Source organism: Mus caroli, unplaced genomic scaffold (genome assembly GCF_978045245.1).
Source record: "Mus caroli unplaced genomic scaffold, Mus_caroli_1 scaffold_17, whole genome shotgun sequence".
In the NCBI taxonomy this organism is placed as follows: Eukaryota; Metazoa; Chordata; class Mammalia; order Rodentia; family Muridae; genus Mus; species Mus caroli.
The window spans coordinates 43,424,436-43,446,456 of NW_028227272.1; the positions used below are offsets into that span (position 1 = coordinate 43,424,436).

The 22,021-nt window shown below is 36.1% G+C and overlaps 1 protein-coding gene across 5 annotated transcripts in view; it reads right to left on the bottom strand.

Moving 5' to 3' along the window:
• Nectin3 (nectin cell adhesion molecule 3) overlaps positions 1-22,021 on the bottom strand; it is a 107,857-nt gene that overhangs the window by 48,072 nt on the left and 37,764 nt on the right. For 2 of the 5 annotated variants that reach the window (XM_029470386.2, XM_029470387.2), the window contains exons 3-6: positions 21,679-21,975; positions 20,945-21,062; positions 17,485-17,636; positions 909-1,050 (exon numbers count right to left, since the gene is read on the bottom strand). In XM_029470386.2, the coding sequence (XP_029326246.1) occupies positions 909-1,050; positions 17,485-17,636; positions 20,945-21,062; positions 21,679-21,975 (709 nt within the window). Of the gene's footprint in view, positions 1-908; positions 1,051-10,065; positions 11,847-17,484; positions 17,637-20,944; positions 21,063-21,678; positions 21,976-22,021 lie in introns of those variants that run through there. The other 3 variants (XM_021185290.3, XR_002379990.3, XM_085832416.1) reach the window with 3 other exon arrangements.

Sequence of the window (22,021 nt, forward strand, 5' to 3'; positions counted from 1 at the left end):
TATCCAGGGATCCACCCCATAATCAGCTTCCAAACGCTGACACCATTGCATACACTAGCAAGATTTTGCTGAAAGGACCCAGATATAGCTGTCTCTTGTGAGACTATGCCGGGGCCTAGCAAACACAGAAGTGGATGCCCACAGTCAGCTAGTGGATGGATCACAGGGCTCCCAATGGAGGAGCTAGAGAAAGTACCCAAGGAGCTAAAGGGATCTGCAACCCTATAGGTGGAACAACATTATGAACTAACCAATACCCCGGAGCTCTTGACTCTAGCTGCATATGTATCAAAAGATGGCCTAGTCGGCCATCACTGGAAAGAGAGGCCCATTGGACACACAAACTTTATATGCCCCAGTACAGGGGACCGCCAGGGCCAAAAAAATGAGAATGGGTGGGTAGGGAAGTGGGGGAGAGAGTAGGGGGGTCTTTTGGGATAGCATTGGAAATGTAATTGAGGAAAATACGTAATAAAAAAAAAAGAGTCAAAGACCATCTAACAAAAAAAAAAAAAGGAAACAAATTGATGTTCCTTGAACAATAGAATTTAAAAGACCAGGTTTCTCTATGTATATTTCTTTTTGTGAACTGAACAGAATGAGATTTGTTTGATTTTCAAAGGGCTCCATGATACTATCTCTGTCTTTTACATCATTTGGTGCCATCAATACATTGTTTGCTGTAGTCCTCTGATTTATCAAGTAACTGAAAATTTATTAAACAGTTCTGTCTGGTGTTAAAAAAAAAATATATGTTCTGATGAAACTACAGCCAATTAACAGGGGGCCAACACTACCCTTATTGCCATCTGTTGAACACTGACTGGATGTAAGTAATATAAACATAGACATAAAAGATGATGGGAAGTGGATGGTCACAGTGGAACACAAGCAAAACTGTTACCTACACTTTGTCAAGATAGGATGATGGTCTCTTTTTCCGTGGTGTCAGCAACACAGTCACAAAGACGGTGATGATGAAGAGGGCCAGGACAGCTCCAATCACGGCTCCAGCCACTGCTATGGATGAGGTCTGCGTAAGCGGGATGTCTGTTAAGTAATACAAAAGCTTTTCAAACAACTCGGAAGAGCTCTTAAAGCTGCGTGCTTTCATTTTTACAATGCTCACTGGCTATTTGATTATAATATCCAATACTTAGTTTAGAGGACTCTAAACTTAATTCATCAATTTTAGGAGTATTATGTTAATACCCTTCTGTTTTCCTTAAGCACCACAGCGTGCTTTACTCAATTCATGTACAGAATATCTCCAGGCATTAATGAATCTATTGTCTATGATCAAAGAAAAAAAATCATAAATAATTTTAAGTTCTCATTCTAACAGGTGATAAAAATGACCAGTTGACTGTTAATAGCCACACTTACCATTTTTATTCTATTAAGATGAAAAGGAACCACTATTAAAATAATGTAATAAAGCCACACAGTGGTGCTGCATGCCTTTAATCTCAGCACTTGGGAGGCAGAGGAAGGCAGAACTCTGAGTTTAAGGCCAGTCTATCTTACAGAGCAAGTTCCAAGAGAGCCAAAACTACACAGAGAAACCCTGTTTCAAAAAAAAGTAAGAATATTCAAGAGCTAAACAACAACAACAAAAACAAATAAATGATAAAATGTGATAGTGGATATTGTATTGAACTTTAAAAAATGTTTTAAAGTACAATATTTCAAAATAATACACACATCAACAATGGCAATTCTTTCCTATATGACTAAAGGCTACATTTAAATACACACACACACACGTATAAAACTTGTGAATATATTTCTCATATTAAACATGCACTCTGTTATGGACTTAACATATCAGCATCTCAAACAAATTTTTAAAAGTTGCTAACATTCATAAACTCAGAATTAGTGGAATCACTGTGATTCAAATGAATTAAATAATATCATTATCTTTTACTTTGCTAACTCTGGCCATATGAAGTGTCTCCATAGCCATTTTCTGTTCTTTTGTATGTTTGTTTTCTGAGACAGGTTACCATAGATCTCGGGTTAATCGGGCACTTGTTGTGTAGCCAAGGATAACTATTAGCTCATGATCCTAAAGGTGAGAGGGACCTTGTAAGTGGGGACAATAGGCATCTGCTGTCATGCCTAGTTTATGAGCTGCTGGGGAATCAACCCAGTTCTGTGCACGGTAAGTATGCACTGTGTTAAATAACCAGTTGACTGTTAGTAGCCACACTTGCCATTTTTATTCTATTAAGATGAAAAGGAAAGACTATTAAAACACCACCCTCAACCTATAAACTTGATCATGTTCTACTCTTCTACCCAGTAAGGTAGATAGCAAAAATGCCACATTATAAAAACAAAGTTCTAAGGTAGCCTGCCCACAGTCATCCAGGTAATGAACAGTTGAGAACAAAACAAAAAGCTGGTCTGAGACACCAGTCTCCAACCCACAAGATTTTGGGGTGGGGTTGAAGGCAAAGGCTTTGCCCTTTGGCTCCCTATGGGAAATCAAAACTATTTTTATTAACGTTTTAGACACATGCCTTAAATCCTTGCAACTACAGCCTCAGATCAGGTATGGCAAATTGAAATGAAATTGGTGCACTAGCATATTGGAAATGTTGTAATAAATCGCAGCACTCGAGAGGCTGAGGCAGATGCCTGTCTGTTCAAGACCAGGCTTGATCAATGGGGCTTTACATGACTGCAAGGTTTTTACCGTCTATAACTTTCTTTTAACAAACTAACAACATCACTTACTACTGGGCTACTTCATTAGCTCCATTTTAGACTGAAACTCTGAGCCTTCAGGGCAAGTCATCCATTTGAATAAACTGTCGATGAATACAATACAGACAGAATGGGAATCACAGGTGGTTATGCTCAAACTAAAACTTTTCACTTTTAATACAGCCAACTTTTAACTTTTTTAATACAGCCAACTTTATCAACCTCTGCTCCTCAATCCAGTTGCTAGCTGGCAATTTGATAGTACTTAGTGTTTGCAAATGTGAGAGAGATTTGGGATAATTCTGTATGTTTTATTCAAAATGTAAATTGTATTTTCAACCACTACACCAAACTATAATGTAGATGACCGTACTGTCTGTAGTGATAGGCCAACTAAAATCCATTTTAAGGAGCTTGAGCAAGGTCAACCACCTAAAAGCAGTGGCAGAAATAAAAGGCCCAATTGCCAAATTTGGTATTTATTAAAAAACTAGCTCTTTTAAATATGTCTTTATTAGAATGCTTCATCTGATAAGGATAAAAAGATAGGGCCATAGAATTTAAAATGTGTCCACTCTTATTTTATAATGATGTTCCAAGGTCAATAAGGGTAGTCTAACTTTCAAAACTCTTTTTCAAACGCTCAGGTTACTCTTGAGTTTAACTACTCTTGAGTGTAAACTAAGATTTTTTTCAACCTACTAATTCACTTCACATGGGTAAAGTTGATGATAAATACATATGCTATGTTTCATATTTTCTTTCCTGATTATTTTACTGATTAAGGAAAGAAAAGGATACACCATACTTAAGGGTAGTCCAATGTTTTAAGGATAAAAGTTGTTGAGTTCTGTATGAAATACAAAGGAAGATGTAAAATCTTTTGCATTCAAACCAAAGTATTTTTGATAGAAATTTCAGAATTTGGTTAAAAAATTTCAGATAAATGCACAGCCACTCCACAAACTGTTGGCACTGTGCTTGTGAAAAGGTTCAGTGCAAAATTGAAACTTGGCATTTTTAAACCTAACCAAGTAACCTGAAGAACCATCATCTTATCACCAAGGGAGATGGTCTACAAAACTCAAGTGTTTTTTTTTTTTTTTTTTTTTGAGACAGGGTTTCTCTGTGTAGCCCTGGCTGTCCTGGAACTCACTCTGTAGACCAGGCTGGCCTTGAACTCAGAAATCTGCCTGCCTCTGCCTCCCAAGTGCTGGGATTAAAGGCATGCGTCACCACGCTCAGCTCAAAACTCAAATGTTTTAAGTGACAGAAAAAAATCATTTTAGCATGAAAATGTGGTATAGGGATCTCTCAAAACAACAGATCGCTGCCATCACAGCAGTTTTATGATCTTGTATTTGCTGCAAACTTACTCCCTTACACAAAAAAGAAAAATGACCATCTCCTAGACCTCAAAAATATACCACCAGTAATTAAAGATACCAAGTGAACATCTTCTGAGACAGATGTTCAAAAGCCAACCAATACATATTGAACTCAAGTCGATCTTTTACTTACTCTCATACCATGCCAAATTGTTATTATCAATTTTTCCCATAAATAATCCTTCAGTTTTCGTTCCTGAGGATACACACCCCCTACACACATGCCCAGCCCGTGATCTACCTCTGAGCTACACGGCCAGCTAGACATTCTTCATTTTCAACAGCTCCCTTTTGTCCTCAATGTGATACCCAAGCTTGTACCTATAGAACATTTCATCTCATCTTTTTTTCTAAGTACCACATTGAGCTCAGGTCAGTTTCAGCTGTTCACTCAATGACCAGACATCTATTTGTCAAACACTGTACCACCTCTAGGAACACAAGGGTAAACCATAATACTGCTCCTCACAAGGAGAAACAGTCCCAAGATGAGGTTATAGAATTCTTAGAATATGCAGAGTCCAAGAACATTAAAAAAAAAAAAAAAGCCCTTCAATTGAAAGCCCTTCAATTGAAAACACATTTAATAGGGCTAGAGATACCTATCAGTGGTAGTGCTTGCCTAGAATGAGGGTCTACACTCTTCATTATTAGCAAATTATGACCCACCCCTTCCAAGGAAACGCAAGGAAAGCAGTGTTGGTTGAAAACCAGAAACAAATCATAACTCGCACTCTCGGTCTGATATGATAAAGGCGTCAGATGCTTACTTGGGCCTCACACGGGGAGGAAGGAGTGGAATACTTCCCGAACAAATGTGAACTGCAGCACTTCTTCAAGCCCTTCACTTGTGTGTTCCTTATTAGTGCAATCAGCATGTATAACACGCTGGCAGGAGGTCGGCTGACTGACCCAGTACTCATTTTTAACAGTAAAAACTGTAAAGGAGGGTTTACATGGGTAACCCATGTACCAACTGAGCAGCTAACCGAATGGGATTACCAGAACGCATCTGTGACATACACACATTACACCTAGCATGTGTTCCTGCGAAACAATCAGCATAATGAAGGTATCACATAATGCAGATAAAAGCACGGCCAATATCTTACTCAAAACATAACTTTCACCAATTAGTTGAAGTTTTAAAGTAAAACCATGACAACCTAGTGAGCTGTGATGAATCAACCAAAACCAATTCAGGTACCTCAAGAGACCAAATAAATGTGCTTATATTTTCTTAGCATTAATTACACGCATAATAAATCTATGAAGTCTGGTATAGTAGCACAAAGTAGGTAAGTTTGCTGCAATTGGCAAGACACTGAAAACTATACATCTATTACCTAAAGACAAGCTTGCAAACTACCCACTGTGAGCACACCATTCAAGTTTTCAATGATGCATACCTTCCATGTGACCTCAGTTGCCCTTGAGAGCACCGCATTAAGCCAAGTATCAAAAGATAGGAACCATACAAGGGTGGGTTTTTACTAAGTTGTTCAATCAAAAAGTCTAAAAACCAAGATTTTAAAAATGAAGCACATTTAATCATTTTTAAATATCATTTTGTGAGAAAAGGTTAACTTTTAAAATGAAGCACATTATGTATCCCAAATAGTGACAATTACACTGACATTTAAAAGTATTATTTATCACTTAAAATGTCCAGTTCAGACTACTTTAAAATACATACAACTGAGTTGCTCTAGAAGCACAAATATACTTGGAATACATACTAATTTTAGCTCATGTTACAATCAAGAGTTTTCACTGAACTACAAGATAGACAAATAATAATAAAATATAAATCTGGGATACATACAAGATGACAGAAAAGACCATTTGTTAATTCAGTTAAAGTATCATAAATCTACTACTTGAGACACATTCATATGGACTGGTTCCCAGTGTGGGAAGGGGAAGCATGGACAGACTTATTCGTGTATCAGGCACGCTGCAAAGGGAAAGCAGTTAATACATCTAAACATGAGTAGGCCCTCTGTTACTGTGTCTCTGCATTGAGGACCAAACGGTTGCCAGTGTCAGAGCAGAAAGCAAGTATTATAAGCCTCTTAGTGGAAGAATGCATCATCTCCTACAAAGCAACCCTGCACACACAATGAAGCAACCCTGCACACACAATGAATGTTGAATGCAAGCAAGGCTCTAGTCACGAACAACTTATAAAAATGCAGAGGATGCATTCAGGGTGCAATGCAACCATCAACACAGGGAAACTATGAGAAAATAAAGCCACTTTTAGAATGAAAAGACAGATGGAAGAAACTTCTGGTATGGTGGCCACAACACATGAAAAGGTATTTTTAAAATTACAATATACAGACCATACATGGATCCTAATCAAAACTCCTAAAAGTAACAGAAATGTGAATACTTACTGCTTGAAATTAGAGAAATACTCATTTTTGGTATAGTTACCATAGAAACTTTAAAAAAAATACTACAGCTGGTTTTTAGAACAAACTTTATCTTTTAGAATGGATAAGGATTTACTGCCAATGAGGTAATGACAGAAAGAATAACAGGCTTACAATGCAACATCAGTGACAGTGACCTGGTAATAACTAAGTGATGGCTTTGAAACAAACAAACAAATCTACAAATAGGTTTTCCCTGAGACATTTCTGTTAACTGAAATGGAATAATCTCTGTACTGATGTATCTATACAGAAGTATCATGCATGTAAGGAAATAAGGCTTTGAATTGTTGTCAGGAATTAAGAATGACTTCTGTGGCACTGTTACCATTCTAATTTTCTCCCTGTCTCTGCTGCCATCATGGTGTGCAGCTACAACAGTGGAATGCTGCTTCCTTTCCACAATGAAGTAAACGTTCCTCTTCCAAACAGTGACCCAGGAATACCTACTGCCTAGCTCCAATAACATACGTACAGTGCAACCTTTTGTAAAACTAGGCCGAATCTCACTACTCATCCTCATATTTTAAAAATCTCGATGTACCATAAAAGACGACAGACATATGTAAGCAGAAACGTGTCTAAAACTTGAAAGTTGGGCTATGGTGCCACTATTATGAAGGTGCTCTCGTTAATGAATTCTTATGTGTATACCATGAAGCGAGCAAAACAAAGTGCATGCTACTTGAAGAAATGGCTGCTTGTTCTTTAAAAACAGCTTAGAAAAATATATACCATTATTAAAAATAACCAGTAGTAAACAGGAAGTGGATTATAGGGTTATTTCTATTCAAAACAGTTCACAAGCAGTAAGTAAACACCACTAAATGGCAAGGTTAAGTATCTTTTAAAATGAGCTGACTTCAAAATAAAAACCAACCGATCTCTATACACAATGGTTCCAGGATTCCAAAATGTCAAATTACAGTGATGTTCAAATCCCTAGCAACCTTCTAGATGAACATAACCTGTACATATACTCCTACAGACTTCCATCTTCAGATCACTTAACATGCCTAATGAGTTGTAAATTCTGTGTAACTGTTGTATGTCATGCTTAAGAAGAGGTGAGATGAACAAGTTGGGTGGTTTGATGCAGATGCAATTTTTCAAATATTTCTGAATATCATTGATAATGAATATAAAATAGCTACTGAATACGTGTTAAAACCAAACTGCACAATGGTTAACATGTCAATGTGGCTAACATGTCTACTTATAGGCACTGTCAAAGTTTACTTAACTCCATCTTTAACCTGATAGTAGTAGTTTGTGAAGTCCTGCAATTCCGAATGGCATTCTAAGTGTTAATTGAAATGAAAGTGGGTTATGCACATATGAAATAAAGCACAGGCACAGAAGCTCATGTGAGAATGAAGAAAATAAGACAGAATTTAGTTTTACTTTAGAAGTATACTACTGAAAGTCTTTCTTTGAAAGTCTATTTCATGATTTACTGCATGGCAATGAGGGCCATCACCTAGAAAGTAACTTGGCAGAAAAAAAAAAAAAAACAAGGAAGAAAAAGTATTACGGTTACATTAAAACTGAAGAAAACTGAATCCAGTGTTAAACATCATCTGAGAAATACACCCCCTTTCTGACATGTCACTTCCAATAAACAAGTAAGGAGAAAATCTGTTAATACTCTAGATTCTAGGTTAAAAATTCAGTATGTGTGTGCCATTTTTTCCTCTCTCATATTTTATGTTATTACTTCCATATATGACCTACTATATTTATATGCCCTAACAGTCTTTATCAAAATCACATCAAATATTTTTGCATATGACTTGGCTACATTGTTGTCAAGTTCTGCACTTATTCTAAGTCCTATGATCCCTTAATGTAAAACGAGTAGCTATAGTTTCTTCCTAAACTTTCACACACCGGTGACTATCAGAAACAGCAGTTACTACTAGAACACTTAATGGTTTCTTTATATATCAACAGCCGTGTGTGTGCGTGTGGCAGGGGAGGGACACACACAGAGCTCTTATCAGGCACATGGTTAAATACTAAATGTTTAAGTATAATCAAGTACTATTTCATAGTTTACTCGTAGCATAAAGACATTTAGTGTATTTTAATAATCGTTTATAGGAAAAAAATCAATTTGTATTATTGAAATATTTTAACCAGTAGGAAAGAAATCATGAAGTAAATATAAAAATGTAAAAAGTTTAAAACATATCAAAGTAACAAAAGTAAACATGGCCTCTATAGAGTAAAAATTATCTTCCAATTTTTCTAAGGAGCTGTGATTTTTATATACCTGACAATCAGCCGTGCACATGACCAGTATTCATGTGAATACAGGTGTTCACAGACAACCCCCTAAGTACAATGTACATACATAGAGCTTTATGAACAAGAGTGCAATGCTTCCAAAAGCCTTAAGCACCAGTGTAGGATTCCTAGAACCTGCTAAGCCTCTAGCACGCCAAGTGATCCAGATTACGGATACAGACTACATTAAATACTCTATAGGTTTTGGGATTGCCTTTTGCCCACAAATCAAACAAAATACCTAAAGCGAGCCACTTAATAAACAAAGCATGAAGGGGTTTCATCATCAGTATCTGTACTTCAGTGACATAGTTCTTAAGATAATGTTGCTCATTTCTTTTAGATTAAATATTCAAATTGAGATTTATATAGAAGCCTAGATGTGATCATTCTGCTTGGGCTCATACAACACATCAAAACCCTACTTCTTAAGATCTTTGATCAAAAGAACAATAAATTCTTATCTTTCACAGAAAGAAATTTTAGACCTATTTTTCTTGTGGCTTATAAAATTATTGATAATTAAATAAGGTTAGTTTTGTCACAGTGTATTATTACTAAAAAGTGTACTTCCAAAGACCTGAACCAAAGTGTCTGTATATTAAGTGATTAAATATGTTAAAACATATTAAAAATGATTTATTGGTGAACTAACTGTACTTCTTAATCTTCTATTATTGCCTTATAATACATGTTGGGATAGAGCTAACTATAATTAACACTGCTAAAGAAAAATAGTGTCTAATCATTCAGATTAAAGCTTTCACTATTTGCAATAGTTTAGGAATATGCCACAATTCTGTCTTCTATATGAAACATATAATAAAAATCTATTATATATATATATATATGTATATATAATTCACACATATATATGAATGAAAGAGGATTGGGGGAAGGTGGTTGGTGGAGTTAAGTGTACCTAATATGTTTTTTATTAAAAATAATTATCTATTATGATTCATTTAATAACATCTTCAATGTCCTGGCAAGACACTGGTTCTACTCGATCCTTTTCCCCAAACAATTGATAGACAAACATTCTTCGGACCTTAAAGCAGTTTCCATTATCACAATTTTAAGAACTCTACTGCAGAATTAATATACCATCCAAAGAATATTAACATTTGAAGATTTATATAACATCTCAGAAGTTAAATGATACTGGAAAGAATATAGTTAATGAGCTATGTGAAACAAATGAACAAAATAAACCCCCAAAAATCTCATGATATGTTTCCAGTTTTAATTTGAAAAAAACCAAACAAATAAACAAACAAAAAAAGCTTGAAACATATACATACATTTAGGAGAAATGAAGAAAACAGGAAGGGATTGCCAACATTCATCAGCAAGTGTTATCAATGACTGGTTCTGTAATCCAGATTTCTCTAAAGAAACCTCAAGCTTCAAAGCTTATTTTAATATTGTTTTGTACATGTACCCGTTTGAACAATACCAACATTAAATAACTAAAACAAGAAGATTAGAAAGCTCTTCGTATAGGTTCCTGGCTGGAGCAGCTCATGTCTAACTCTGGCACACAAGCAGACTCAAATACCCTCTCTGTCCTGTACCGCGCTTAGCAAATAAAGCATTAAGATAAGGTTAATGCTTCGTGTACCAAAGCCACATTCACAAAACAACTGAACAATTTTCTTCCAGAGATGAAAAAATTAGTAATTATTGTGTCAGGAGGCATATATTTTATTACTCTTGCATGTATTTTAGACAAAAATATTGAACAGCTAGTTATGCTCTTCCACACATCGTGTTCACTTAGTTTATGGCCACAGTTTTAGTGCAACAAAATATCTTTGAAAAGCCACTCTACAGTAATTATGGCAAGGCTCATTTAAATGCAGAGGTAAAGATCCTATCTATATAGAAACTTAGAAAATAATGTTTGACGATGAAAAGATACTCCATCAGGATGAATGATTTTAGTATACTAAAAATATATAAGCATTTCTTGAATGAGTTTTACTGTCAATTTTGATGGAGTATTCTTAGTGGTGATAAGTTTTGAGAGGTATATGTTACACAATCATTATACTTGAGATTATAGTCTTAGGTAAATATTTAATACACAATGCCAAGGTAGTTTCTTTTTTTTCTGTTTTTAATTTTTGTACCAAAAACGTCATACATTTAACGTTGACATCTTTCTTACCTGTGTGCCTCAGACCAATAAAGTACTCTGCATTAGAATTTAAATCTTGAGACAGTAGTATAGCAGTGAAAACTGTAAAGCAGCTCAGATACATTGAACCCAGGTTTTACATTTTCATTTGTCAGATCAGAATATAAAAAGTAAGCTCGAAATCAACTTGAAAAAGCTTATTCTTCCTCAAGAAAAAGTATGAACAATCTGAAAATGGTCAACTAGTGTGAATGAAACCTTGTACATAGTGAAGTCGCGTCAGTGGCTGTTAGACATACCACTCCCTCCTGGAAATTACGGAGCCATCTACATGAGAAACCAAACCATCTTCACTTTCATTGTAGCGTTCATCACTGACGAACTTCATTCCCATTTTTAGATCTTCATAGTAATCCATCGGTCTTTCAAACCTAGTGAGGTTCTCTACATTATTCCACTGTGTTTTCTCAGGCTCCTCTAAGTAGTCTTTACGGATGAGGTTGTTCACTGGGATTTTGTTTTCCTTTTTTACACTGTCGGGGTAAGAATCAAGCTCATCCTGGTGAAGAACATCAATCTGCGATTCTTTCTGCATGTCTGATGGTGGAATGTAGTTTTTGGCAAAGTAGTCTCCACGAAACGTCCGTCGTCTCCTATAGCAGAATATCCCAGCCAAAATGCTTACAAGCACTAAGAAGAGAGCCCCACCCACTACACTAGCAATGATGGTGCCAATTGTGTCATCCTTAAGTGTTGCCAAAGTTGACAATGGAAAGGGCAATTTTTTATGCTCTGTTGCTATATCCTGGACGTCAGCAGGTGAGGAATGCCACTGAACTGTCGGCTGAAGGGTGGTGGTGGTAGGAGGATCTGATGGAGACAGTAAAGATAGACAACACACAGAAAGGCAGACAATGTCAATGAGGCTGATTCAGCAGCAGGTGAGCAGGCAGCACAGTTAATACATGTTCAATTAACAATAGTTTTTCATTCTTAATTTGAGATTAAAAAGTAGTATTACTTAACAAATACTTTAAAAAAAATCCTGACACTTTAGTCTGTTACCAGTGGAGTCTGAAGGCAGTGGTGTGTGTCGGAAGTCATTCGATCCACACTGGACGACTGCTGTGCTCTAAGGCATGGGTTAGTGTTTCAATGTCGAGTATTTCCTAAGTGGTTTATGCATGGCTAGCTTAGGAATTATCACACAAAATTTCAATTAAATCAAAAAATCTCAAATGTGTAGCTTCTTAGCCAGTACGAAAAGGAAAGAAAAATAAAAATTGACAATAAAAATATTGTCTTATTCTTAATATGCATGTTTACTTAATATGTAAGAGTAGAACTTATCTTTTAAAAGAATGAAAAACCATAGTCTTGTTAAGTGGACATACTATATAAATTGTGGGCTTAATAATTCTCTCAAAAATATTTTTTCTTAAATAAAAAGTATTATAACTTTTTTATAAAAAATATATAATAGTAGAGACCATTATTTGGTAATTTTAAAGATAAAAAAGCAGGTATGTAAAACGGTGTCAATCAAGTGCAGTATTATTAAATGAGAATAACATACACGAAGTAAAAACATAACATTCGCCTCTAATAATCAAAGATAAAATAGAGAACATTTGTAACATTAAGGAATTTCAACTGTATTTGTATAATTCCATGCCACTGTTTTAGGACAGACTGTAAACGAGAATAGCTAATATTTTAGAGAGAACATTCTAATAATATTTAAGTATTAGATGCAAATGGATCATTTATTGACATTATATTACAGAGTAGCCATTAATATTAAAAAGCAACTAAACATAAACAGCAAAAATTAAAGATTGGTTAATTGTCCATTAAGTACTATCTGTAGGTCATGTTATATACAGTTCTAAAGTTTAAAGATGAGTTTAAGATGTTGAGTTTTTCATAGATAAAAATAAATAACCCAAATGGTAATCTCCTAAAATTAATTTTTATGTGAGTGGTTCTGATAGAACTTTTTAAAATGATTGTTAGAAAAGTACTAAATCTACATGGGGTAAGTTATTCTAACATCACAAGCTAAAGAAATATACTTACTCAAACAGGATTCATCACGGAATGCCATATGTATAGAATGTGGTAAAAATTTAGCAAGAACAGAATAAAAAAAAAAAAAACAAAAACAAAAAACAAACCACCAAATACTCTAACCTCTTTCTTTCTTCCCTGTGGCTTTAAGCTACTGTAACGGGTAATACTGATGGGCTCTACCAAGTGCCACATGTATGTGAATCTAGGAAGACTTCATGAGACAATCTTCTCTAGCTGGGCAAGTTCATTTTGAAGAAAGTATGCAAATGTGAAACAGAAGGATTCTTTCTCGAATTAAAGAGGTAAGGCTTCATACAGTCCAGCTTCAAGGATTAAGGTGCAAAGAAGTAAGACAAAAACCTAAGCTCTTTTATGACACAATATATGTATTTTTTTTAGGGGAGTAACAGGGCAGCCAATTTACTAAATGATATGTAATGATTACAAAGAAAACTGCATTAGTACATTGAAATAAAAATACAACTTGCCTAGATGAATTATTTAAAACGTATCCATCTCTATGTATCTGTATACATGGAGCTGTTCGAAGCTTAAGACGACCCTAACGCCCTAGTTTCTCAGAGCAATGCATGCACCTGAGCTACTACCTCCTAGAAAATACAAAACTCAACAGTGTTGCAATTGGTTCAAAATTTGAACTTTATTTCCATTTGTATTTTTTCATATTTAACAAAAGAAAGATTTCAGAAAATTTTAACAAAGATATTTAAAACTTTAGTTTAGCCTTATTCGTGGCCCTGGTAATTTTTCGATTCCCTATTCTCCTTAACTACTGTTAAAGACAGCACAACCACAATGTACCCAGTATTTATTCCAGGGGTGGACACTTCACTCTACAGCTTAAGCAACAGACAATTGGGGATCTTATTTGAACCTAGAATGAATCTTGGTTCATGCATGGAGTCAGAGGTTTTAACAATCATCAACAGCTACTTAACCACAGTGATTTAAAAATCACATCATCACTGTTTTATCAAGCATCTATATATTCTTTGCTAAATGTATGACATATGAAAAGATGACAGACATAAAAATTGCAGTTGATTCTGAGATCGCTACTAAGCAGAAGGTCTTTTTAGTCTGTTTTGCCAACTACTTAATTAGTTTTGCCAAACAGAAGACCAAATAGTACATTCAGAAATATCCTTGTAGCTATAAGGCACAAATTCAATCTATTAATAAATGTTAAAATTAAATATAGTGACCTTAATTATTTTACATATTGTTTAAATTTTAAATTTTTCATATCTTAAAGTTAGAAATTACCATTTATAGACTCTTGAATTTATACCTGATCCCAAATATCAGTAGTATGAAATTCTACTGTGCAGAGGAGTAAGAATGTCAGGTTTGGTGTACTGATGTGAAATATTGTAATTTGATATTCTACTTTCAGAGAAGCAATAAATTAGTTACGGGAAAGGACAAACAGTAAACCAGAAAAACACTATGTCCAGCAGTCAGCTAGTCTTGGGCTAAAAGCCATGAGAATGACACTCTGCTCAAGTACAGTGCAGCAACCTACACTGAATCCTGTAATCATGAGCCCATGGCCTTCTGCCTAAAACCTAATGGCCATGAATGTGAGAAAACAAAGATGTGAAGAACAAGTCCACTCACAGTTGCTAAGTCCATAGTTTTCTAAGTAAAACTCTTGACATAAGATTGTGTATTTTTAAAAGTAAACCTAACACCAAGATGACATCTTCCTGTCTTGTCCTGACCAAAGCCCAGTAGGCCGATGAAAAGACACCTGTAAAGTACCAGCACATGGCGGAGACTTAATAAAGACACACAGCAGTGGAGAAGGCAACTCCCGGGGGCAGAGTCAACAGTACCACAGACTGCACAGGAAGGAAGATGTGCTTCTTGGCTGCTTCATAAGCACTATCTCACACAGAGTTATTGTCTTCAGCAGTACTGAGTAATTAAACTGCGTCTCACATTTACCCAAAGTTGTCTCCGCACTTTGTAACACTTAATAGATTTTGATTTAAAAACAAACAAAAAAAAGAGAGAAAAAACCATAAAAACGATTAATCATCAGTTCCCTAAACAAAGAAAATAAGGTTACTTCTTTCCTAAATCTAGTTTTTTTTCATACATGCAACAAAAGTGTATGGGATCCCTACTGTATATCACAGATTATTGTACATGGCAGCAATATAGCCATGATTGAAGTAGACACAAATCCTTGACCTCTTAAGTGTTAACTTCTAGTGGGGATAAAAGTGGGTAAGTATATGAATAAAAACATGAAGAATGCCACATTAACAAGTACCAAGGAGAAGAATAAGGCAGAGGACAGGGGTGGCAATCAGGTTCAGAGAATCACAGAAGAAAGATTTCATTGGAAAATGTGACAGTTTGGGAAGGGAACTAAGGAAAGATCTACCAGGATGCCTCCAGACTACAGAAACAGAAAAAGAAAACTGAGTCCGAAGCACACCTGTTATGTTCAGTGAAAAAGGCAGACCCAGTGAACACAGACATAGAAGATGATATGACTCCAAGGAGTGCACAGAGGGCCTGCCTATTCCCTGTGAATATCTAGTTTTAACCCCAGTAAATGGAAGTTCTTGGAAGGTTTTACGGAGATGTAACATAATCTAATGCACTCTTTAAAAGACTGGCTGCTTATGTGAATACAGATGGAAGGGTGACAGGTTCAAAGCAGGAGATTAACAGCTTTACAGGTAAAAAGTTCTGGTTGTTTTTGATCAAAGCAGTAACAACAGCAGAAAAGATATAGTGGATTAACGCTGATATGGGATTAGTGGTGGACTGAGCGGAGTGGAGAAGAGAAGAGAAGAGAAGAGAAGAGAAGAGAAGAGAAGAGAAGAGAAGAGAAGAGAAGAGAAGAGAAGACTTGAGTTTAAAGGGCTGTGTCTTGTGTGAATGCGGTGACAGAACTCACAAGCAACTGAAAAGAGAAGACACTGAGAGTCTGCACCAAGGGGCAGGAGAAAAGTCAGAACAGACTCTGATTTTGAGCAAGGTGAGTTGTAAATGTCTACTCAATCCCTACATATAATTCATGATTCTAAACAGGCAACTGCAAACAGAGGCTGAGAAGTCTTCAAAACAAAACACAACAAATTATAACCCTTGAATCTAGAAAATATGAAGTTTGACTCTCAGCAATGGAATCAGCACACATAGTAAGAAAGCAACTTGAGCCTGGGTATGTAAAGACGACAGAATGATAATATCTGGACCTAAGATCAAATACCTCATAGGAAGCTGTGTAAAGGGACCAAAAGGTAAATACTCCCCAGGAAACTAAAATTTAAGTGTTCAATATAATTTAAATATACACTGCCTATGGCTGTCTTTCAACAGAAGAAAGTGACTCTAATACTTGAATCAACTTCCCACCAAAGTGCTATTACTAAAGAGCTATATATGGATGGACACAGCTTTATGTTCCTTGTGAGTTAGTTTCACACAGAAAACTGGAGCTTCTGCTGTATGTCAGGCACTGATCCATTGCTTGTCCTGAGGACAGGTGAGCCTCTACACAAGCATGTCACTAGCCTGTAGTGACAGTGGGGGCAAACACAGGGTCACACAGAATGGAAAACACAAGCATAATGCTTTCTAAAATCTGTAACATATTCTTACATTTGAAGGAACTTAGACCCACATCTATTCATTCCGTAGTAGAAACCTTCATCTGATTGATGGTCCTGCTTTTTCTCATCTTCATTTCCTATGAGTTAGATGTGAGCATTGCTACATCATTCAGATCATTAAGAATTATTTAAATAATTTAATGTATTTTTCCTGTTTCAGTACCTTATGGGTAATTCATAGCTATTTATAAAAAATGCAGGTTTTGTTCTTATACTTTATAAATGCTCAAATTTATACTGAATTTAATTAACAAAGGTTTCATAGTGAAACAGTATGTGAAAAAATACATTTTCAGGGTTTAAAAACTTAGAGAAAATATCAAATTTTACATTATTAAAACACAGTAGCATCTTACTTCACTTTTCATTACCCTAAAATGGCAGTCTCATCTCCAGTGGCAAGTGATGTTATTTCCAAAGCCAAAATAAAAAAGTTAATAGCCCATTTTACTTATCAGGCAATTACATGCAGAGCAGCAAATAAAGACAGAAAACAAAACAAAACGCTGTTCATTGTTTAAACACAACTTAGAAAGGCATGCTACAGTCGAAGATATATAAAGAACTTGTTGACTACACATTTTGGCATCTCCTTAAAGAACTGCTATGTTAAATACACATCTTAGAGGCTCTCACTCTATCATAGCTCCTTCATGTTCTCTCTTAAATTTCCTAGCAATGAGCCTAACCCGTTATGAGGAAAAGTATTGCACTGTATTACCTTACAATTATTATGCTATGACTACTTTGTCTCATTTCAGAGAAAGACAGTAGCTTACCTGAAATGTAGATAACCTTTTGATCACTTCTTTGACCAAGGGAATTTGATACTTTACAGACATAAACGCCAGAATAATTGACCGTCAATGGATGGACAAAATGAAGAGTATTATCTGACGCCAATAAACCATCGGGCCATTGTCCATCCAACCTAGATATTTAAAAAGCATAACATTATTTTAAATAGCTTCAAATAGCAAACCCTCACAATTATTTAAACTGTTGCACTTTTAGGATACCAGAAAAACTGTGTCCTTTACCTATAATTAGTTATGAAAGCGTATAGTTTTTATTTCAATAAAGTTGAACTATACAAGTCCATTAAGTACATCCACTTCTTTGGAAAACTAATCCATGTATGTTAGATAGGTCAGCCTAATGAGAGGGAAGCTTTCCAAAGCTTTTATTAAATGTCATCAATTACATATATACTGTACCCTGAGAACTATCACCCTCCCCCATCGCTGAAGCTCTAAACCCCTCTGCCAAGCCCACCCTATTTATGTCGTTTTTATGAGACACTAAGTTTAACCAGAACTACTGGTATAACCATGTATTTGGAATGATCTACTGGAGGATAGCGGGATTATCCATGGGGACCTACCTGAAAACATCTTATATCTTCCCGTTCCCCAGAATATAGGAATAGCTAATAGTTCAGTAAGCGGTATGGGTCCTCTTAGTCCTTTTTAGACTAGTGGCAGGTGGGTATTATCCAGAGCTAGTACAGACTTCACTGATATTGTTAACATCACAACTTCATTGATTGTGTCAAGCACAAAAGACTGTATTTCACAGCTCTCCACCTATCTTCCTGCTTTTTATTTCCCACTCACCCTTCACAATATTTCTCTAGCCTTTGATGGAGTGGCATGAATGTCCTATTTAGGACTGAGCATTCAACCATCACTTAAGTCTCAGGGCTGAGCAGCCATAAAGTTCTGGATTTAATACCATTCACTGTAGAGGGAAACTAAATCTATACATCTCTCCTGGCACAAAAATCAACTCGAAATGGATGGAAGATCTCAACATAAAACCACAAATTCTGAAACTGTTAGAAGAAAAGGAAGGCAATGTGCTATAAGATGCAGTCACAGGCAAGGGTTTTTAAATAGGACTTGAATCACTCAGAAAACAAAGCCAACAATCCACAAACTAGACCTCATAAAAGTAAATAGCTGTGTACAGCAAAGAAAAGTCCAGTCAAAGAAATATCGTTGCCAGCTATATATCTACAGAGTTAATCTACAGAATATTACACACACAAGAAAATAATACAAAAAAATTCAAGAAAATAATCTACTTTTACAAACAGGCTAAGGAGTTAAGTCCTACTTTGCTTTAAGGGTCAGTCTGATAATGCCTTGAGTCACATGAGATGGGAATCTCTACTGAAGGATTTCCCAGATCAGACTGTATTATGGGCATACTTGGGGAAATGACTATTAGATATAGGAAGGCACAGTTCACTGTGCGCACCAAATCCCTACATAAATGGAACTGGGCTATACACAAAAGCTAGTTTACTATGTTAAGGAGCCAACAACCAGCATTGTTCAGTGGTTTGTGCTTCAGTTGAAGACATAATTTTCCCTAATAATGGACTATGATGTGTAAATGGGCACAAACCATTTCCTCCCCTAAGTTGCTTTGGTCAGAGTGTTTAACCACATCAACAGATATCAAAGTAACAATCTAAACAGATAATTCTTGATGATGATGATGATGATACAAATCTCTAATACACATTTTAAAAATTTAGACATTGTTAGCCATGAAGAAAATAAAAATTAAAAACTACTTTGAGAGCTGATTTCACCCACTAGAATGGCTATCATCAAGAAATCAAAAAGGAGGAGCTGGAGAGATGGCTCAGCAGTTAAAAGCATTTGTTGGTACTGAACCAAGACCTGTGCTTGGTTCCTAGCACCCATATGGCGCCTCACAATAGTCTCTTTACAGATCCAGGGGATCTAATGCCCTTTGCTGTCTCCATGGGCTTCTATGTAAACATGGTATTCAGATGCAAGCAAATATACGTAAAAATAAATAAAATATAAAATCAATTGACAACAAATGCTGTCAAGGCTATAGACAAAGAAGAACACATAGTCACTGTTAGTGGAAGAATAAAATAAATTATGGAAACCAGGTCTTCAAAAGACTAGAAATAGAAATATCACCCAGCTTTCCCACTGTTAGGGATATACCCAAAGGACTCTATATTCTACTGCAGAGTTATTTGTTCAACCATACTTAATGCTGCTCTATTCATGGCAGCTAAGAAATGAAATCACTTAGATGTTCATCAATTGATGATGAAAAACATAGATAGACATAATTTTATTCAGCTGTCAAGAAAAAAATGAGATACTGAATTTGTAAGTAAATTGAACTGGAAAAAATTATGAGGTAACCCAGGCCCAGAAACAAAACACACTATGTTCTTTCTCATATATAGACCTTAGCACTGTGTCTTTCGATTTGTGTTTAAGGTCAAGTACCTGTGCAAGCCAGGAAAGTCACAAAATGGCCATTGGGGGTTGGGTATGCAATAAAGGGGGGTGTAGTACAACATGGGTGATATGGTGATACACAGCAGTAGACACAGAAGGAAGACTAGAAATGCAAAGTGTAAGGTTTGGGGTAGGGCAGGTAGGAAGAATACAGGGCAGGGGGTAATCAATGAAGTAAGAAGACCTAGGAAGGCCATTTGGAGACTCACTAAGTTACATGTAAGCCAAAATCAAGAGTGAGAGCTAGAAGAAACATTTTGCAGATCTCAGTTAGTGCTGCTTCTAGCCATGGATTACTAAACAAAAATCCTAGCATTAGATATGAGATGCTTCTTTATTAGCTAAGCCCTAGAGACCCTAACAATAAAGCCTCTTGCCATTTCTCAAGAATGCCTAACAGAGCTGGGCAATGGTGGCACACACCTTTAATCCTAGCACTTGGAAGGCAGAGGCAGGCGGATTTCTGAGTTCAAGGCCAGCCTGGTCTACAGAGTGAGTTCCAGGACAGCCAGGGCTACACAGAGAAACCCTGTCTCGAAAAAAACAAAACAAAACACAACAGAATGACCAACAGAATTAGATAAGACTCTATTGCTAAAGATATCACACACCCTAAATAGAGGATACAGAGAAGCCAAGCTGAAACTGAAGTGGAAGCTTCCTCACTACAAGCTAGTAATCATCAGGTCCACGACAGTAATTATAGGGAAAAGGGAAAAAAAAAGCTAAAATCTCTAACACTGCTGCCAGTATCCTGGGACGGAAATACCCGGACAGGATGGTAAGAGACAATAAGATAGAAAAATATTGAGAAAATTCTCATTTGTTTAATTTCTTTAGCCATGAATCTAATTATGCACTGAGTAAAATCAGCCTTACTGCTTTTAAGAATACATTTCTCTTTTAAACAGTTGGGTGCTCTGGTTTAAGTCTGCATTACCTGCTCCACACGGACTTGAAGGGCGGAGGATTTGCATCAGCATTACACTTGAGGTTGACACCTTTTCTTCCCACGAACCAATTTCCATCATATCCTGTTACTGAAACTTCAGGAGCATCTATAAAATCAATGCATGCAAGATACAATTATCCTTCTTCGGAATAAATACACTATACGATGAGAAAACATTAACTCAATAGATAAGCTTTAGAAGAATGGTAATTATTTTCTTTATTTTCAGCATAATCACTCGGGAAGGCAATATTCAGTCAACAGTACTTGACTAAGACAATGAATGAATACACTGATGAACAGATGAATGGAATTCAGATACCACATTAAAAAAAAAAAAAAATCACCCACAACTCTATTTAGCATGGATGCTGAACGTTAGACTGTTTATTAACCCTATTAAGAAAGACACAGACATATAAACAAAGAAATACATTATGGTACTTAATAAGACATGGCACTTAGGTAGCTTAGTACCAAGTGAGAGACAATGGAGCTGCTTGTCTTTTAAGAAGTACACATCTGAAGTACAAGTTTCCACAGCTTCCTTAAAGCTAGCCTACTTTAAAGTCTCAAAACAACAAAATTAAGCACATATAATCTGAGTAACTCTGCTGTAGGAATATCTGCATACTCAGTATTCACACCAAAAGCAATGACCTTCGTCAACAGAGGACACAATGTGAGACGTAAGTTAAAAGCAGATGCTGGCGCATACTTACACTGTATGTCTAGTATGAAAGAGTATCGAATGTCCTTTTCTAAAGCTGGATGTTTTACAACACAAGTAATTCGCCTTCCTCGAGCAAATCTTGTGGGAAACAGCTTGTATTGGCTGACAATTGTTGCTGTTTCATTAGGAAAAGAAGTTATAGTAGATTCCATTTCACCAAGATCACCTTCCCAGTCAATCTGTGCGACTGGCTTTCCAGTGGCTGCTACACAAATGGCTGCTACTGTCTCATTCCCTCCATCAATTAAAGAATCCGGCCCTTTTATCAGGCTCACCGTGGGTTCAACTGTTTAAGGAAAAAGAAGGCATTTCAATTAAGATAATAAGTTACA